The sequence below is a fragment of the Nicotiana tomentosiformis genome, chromosome 6, assembly GCF_000390325.3.
Source record: "Nicotiana tomentosiformis chromosome 6, ASM39032v3, whole genome shotgun sequence".
Classification (NCBI taxonomy): Eukaryota; Viridiplantae; Streptophyta; class Magnoliopsida; order Solanales; family Solanaceae; genus Nicotiana; species Nicotiana tomentosiformis.
This window is the reverse complement of record NC_090817.1, coordinates 18,642,019-18,646,929: the sequence shown is the minus strand read 5'-3', so window position 1 is coordinate 18,646,929 and position 4,911 is coordinate 18,642,019. Positions and strand designations below refer to the sequence as shown.

The window sequence follows — 4,911 nt, the reverse complement described above, 5'->3', positions numbered from 1 at the left end:
GTAAGAATATGAACCGAGTCCCTCCTTATCCATCACAGCTTGGTCGCAACCTTCAATGACCTCATTGTTCGAATTGAGGAGAACCGCTTGTAAAGCTTCTTCCATGCATCTATCTTCCATGTCATCATCATCCACCATATCAACTACGAATATTACACCATAGTCACGTGGTTGTTTCATTGACTTTTGAATATGAAAAATTGTCTCTTCATCATTCAATCTAAATTTGAGCTATTTCGCCTCAACATCACAAATAGCTTGTCCGGTTGCCAAGAAAGGCCTACCAAGGATGATTGCAATTTCCATATCCACTTCACAATACAATATTACAAAGTTGGCGGAGAAATAGAAACGATCCACTTTGAGAAGGACATCATCAATGACGCCCAATGATTTCTTTAATGTTCGATCTACCATGAACAACATTATTGTGGTAGGTCTAGGATCCTCCAAACCTAACTTCTTGAATACGGCATAACGCATCAAATTGATACTAGCCCCTAAATCAGACAAGGTTTTTGTGAAGCTTGTCAACTCAATAGCACAAGAAATAATGAAAACGCCCAGGTCTTCCATCTTCTTAACCCCGATTTGTGAGATGCTTGCACTACATTGGTGGGTGACCTTGATGATCTCAAAATTAATATTCTTCTTTTTAGTGACCAAGTCCTTCATGAATTTAGCATAACCTAACATATTTTCAAGAGCTTCCACAAAAGGCACATTGATGGTGATTTGATTCAACATATCATTGAACTTTTGCAATTGACTTTCTTGTTCTTACTTTGCAAATCTTTGTGGAAACGGAGGAGGCGGTCTCAGTAATTGTTTGTACACTCTAAGTGTATCCTATCTTGACTCATTGATTAGTTCTTTCTCCTTTGAAGGGACTTCTTTGGCATTTTGAGAAGTGCTTGGTGCTTGGTGTACCTCTTCAACAACAATTGGACTTACTATTGGCACTTCACACTTGGGAACTTCAACCACCCCGGGTGTCTCATTGACCATGAAAGATACATTTTGCTTAGGAACTTCATCAGCTTTAGGAGGATCGTCAACCTTGGGAAAAGCAACCTTAGGAACTTTGGGCCTCTTGACCTTAGGAAAAATATATTTGAGAGGCAACTCCTCTTCGTAATCATCATCCTCAACTACAATGGATCTCTTCTTTTGGATTTTGTCCCTCCTTGTGGAAAAGGCAAACGCATACTTTATTCCCTCATCTCTCTTTGGATTTGCAATTGTATCACTAGGCAATGACCCTTGTGGTCTCACATTCAATTGAGAAGAGATTTGACCCAATTGAGTCTCAATTTTTCTTAATTGAAGTGGTATGAGAAGTCACCATTTGATTCATTTCTCGCCTCTCTTTTTCGGATTGCTCTTGATTCTTGAGCATCCTTTCCATTATCCCTAAAAGTTGGTTATCACTTGAGGAGTCACCTTTGTTGTTGTATGGAGCAGGTTGGTAGGATCTTTGTTGATATTGTTGGGAAGATCCACCACCTCGATTACCTTGATTACTGCCACTCCAACCTTGGTTTCCTTGATTTTTGTTCCCCCAATTTCCTTGATTGTTATTACCCTAATTGCCTTGGTTATTACTCGAGCTCCATTGTCCTTGGCTATATCCTTGAAAGTTACCTTGTTGATTTTGATAGTTACTCACAAATTGAACATCCTCATTTTGTTCTTGATAAGAATCATCTTGAGTGTAGCATCCATCATCTAGTGAGTACATCTCCTCTTGAGGTTGACATTGATTACCCTTCATTTTTTTCCTTAAAACCCAAGACATGAACACCTTCCACGGCATGTACTTGACTTGATGTTTGAGTTTGTTGAAGTTGCGCTTTTACAAATTGATTCATAGTGGTGGTCAACTCGGCAATGGCTTGGCCATGATCTTGCAACTCCTTGTTGAGGTGAATCATATTCGAATCCCCTTGAGGCACATTTGATCGGGATTGCTAAACGGACAATGTCTCCACCATTTCATCAAGTATGCCACAAGTCTCTGGGTAAGGCGTGGTCATAAAATTTCCACCGGCAAGTTGGTTCACGACACATTGATTGGTTGTGTTAATTCCATGGTAGAAGGTTTGTTGCAACATATTCTCGGTCATATCGTTGTTAGTACATTCTTTTACCTTGGTTCTATAGCGTTCCCAAATTTCGTGTAGTTGCTCATTCGGTTCTTGCTTGAATGCCAAGATTTCATACCTCAAAGTATCCATGTGCCTAGGTGAGAAGAATTTGGCAATAAACGTCTCCTCCAACTCATCCCAAGTATAGATAGAATGGTTCGGTAAGCGCTCTAGCCAATCCAAATCTTTCCCCCTTAGGGAGAAAGGAAATAACCTCAATTTCAAAGTGTTCTCGGACATTTATTTTCTTACTTCCCCAACAAGCATCTACGAATCCCCTTAAATGCTTGTATGTATTTTGACGAGGTGCTACGGTGAAGTAGCATATTTGCTCAAACAAGGTAAGCATGACATTTATAATTTGAAAATTTCCCGCCCTAATGCGGGGAGGGGGGAGGGGGGACAATTGCACTTGCATAGCTATCATTTACTGCGGCATGTTGTTGAGCCGATTGTCCATGTGGAGGTGGGGGTGGAGAAGGCGGAGGGTGGTATTGGTTTTGCCCTCGACCATGCTGATTTCCTTTAACCGGATCTGCTCCTTCATCTACCAAATCTTTTTCAATGTCCCCAAGAGGAAAGATAGACACAGATTTAGTACTTGCAACCACAAATCAATCAATAAAGCATGGAGTAATTAGATAACACAAAGCTTAATCAAACTTAGAGTAAAAATAATAACCCAAAATTGTCACCATACTTAGTGTTCACAATTCTAGCTTAATAAACTTAGCTAGACATATTAAGGAAGAAAAATACAAAAAGAGATGAAAATCTAAGCATGATAGCTAAATAGGAAAGAAAGATTGTGTAAAATAATGGTGAAGTCAACCAAAATCCCCCAAGAGGAAATTCCAAAAGTTGCTACACAAGTATTCTTGCCAAAAAGATACCCTAGAATGACTTAAAATAACTATTTATACTAAGTCCCAAAAGTAGACAAAATTGCCCTTCGGATGCCAGCGTAGCTACGCAAAAAATGGTGCATAGCTACGCCCAACAACTCTCTCTTGTAATGCTTCAGGTCTTTAGTTGGCGTAGGTAGGGAACATGGCTACGCATGGCAGCGTAGCTAATTCGAGAACACTCTAAAATCTCCGGCTTCCAATGCCTTAGCAGTGTAGCTACGCATGAAGGGAGCGTAGCTACGCACATCTTTCACTTTTCTTTATTTTCATTCTTTTAGCACTTTTAAGCTTCCATTCACCATTCTCATGCAAGTTTTTGATGTTTTTTTTTCTCTCGACTCTTTAATCACTTCACACCCTGAAACCTCATCATTTAAAGCATAATTAATCAATTAATTCCAACAAACGGGGCATAAAACTCTATGAAAACACTAAAACATTAGCTAAAATTCTAACTTATCAAGGTGCAAAGGCAAGGGACTCATAATCCTGTACAAATGCAAGATGCACAATTTCAGGGACAATCTCGGGGATCTATAGGTGGTGTTACTGTTACATTTACTCCAGAATAGTATAGTCAAATCTTACAAATGCTCAACAAAGATAATGTTCCACAAATATAAGCCAATATGGCAGATACTATTTGTTCTTTTCTAGCTAGTAAAACTGGCCACAGTTGGATAGTGGACACAGGAGCAACATATCATATGGTATCTACTCTTGAAATGTTATTTGATTTGAATGACTATGGTAAGCAAGGCTCACTAGCGCATTTACTTGATGGAAAATAGTTGCCTATTAGTCATGTTGGTAAATGTAGATTGGCACAAGGGGACATCAGTGATGTGTTGTGTGTACCAGACTTCAAGTTTAACATGTTATCAGTGGGTAAACTAACTAGAGAATTGCAATGTTTCATGTCTTTCTATCCAGATTTTTTCCTGATGCAGGACCTTCACACTGGGAAGGTGAAGGGGACTGGTAGAATGCACAATGACTTATACTATTGGAGAAACAACATAGAGAATAAGATACCACAATCATTGGAATCTACTATGACTCACTCTGCAGAATTGTGGCATAGGAGGTTGGGGCATGTTCCTCGCAGAATACTACAACAAATGAACATGTGTAAGGACGCCAAGACAGATACTGACAGAACTTGTTCTATATGTCCTCTAGCTAAGCAAACTAGGCTTCATTTTCCTCAAAGTACTAGTAGAGTTACTAAACTGTTTGAGCTAGTTCATGGTGATGTATGGGGTCCCTACAAAGTACCTACACATGGTGGTCATAGATTCTTTATTACACTTGTAGATGATTGTAGTGGAATGGTCTAGGTTTTCTTGTTAAGGTTTAAGAGTGATGTCTCGGTTGTATTGAAAGATTTTAAGCCATTAATAAAGACACAATTTGATAGTTCAATCAAGGTTTTCAGAAGTGATAATGGTACATAATTTTTTAACTCACATTGTACAGATTTGTTCAGTAGTGCAGGAATTGTACATCAAAGCTCATGTGTTCATACTCCATAGCAGAATGGAGTAGTTGAACGAAAGCACAAACAACTTCTTGAGGTAGCAAAAGCTATCAGATTTCAAGATTGCATTCCTCTAACTTTCAGGGGATTATGTGTTCGGAATGCTGCTTATCTGATTAACAGGATTCCATCCATTGCTTTGGCTGGAAAGTTACCATTTGAGGCATTCTATGGGAGGAGTCCTAACCTACAACACCTAAAGGTACTAGGTGCTTATGTTACGCCACAAGTGTGGGTACCAAAAGTGGAAAATTTGGAGCAATAGCAATCCCAATAGTACATATGGGATACTCTACCACTCAGAAAGGTTATAGGT

General features: G+C 39.2%; 1 protein-coding gene across 1 annotated transcript; it reads right to left on the bottom strand.

The window, feature by feature from the left end:
* Nucleotides 1-231: 231 nt before the first annotated feature.
* Nucleotides 232-747, bottom strand: LOC138893641 (uncharacterized). The gene has a single exon (XM_070178285.1). The coding sequence runs from the start codon at nucleotides 745-747 to the stop codon at nucleotides 232-234; it is 516 nt and encodes a 171-aa protein (XP_070034386.1).
* Between the last annotated feature and the right edge of the window lie 4,164 nt (nucleotides 748-4,911).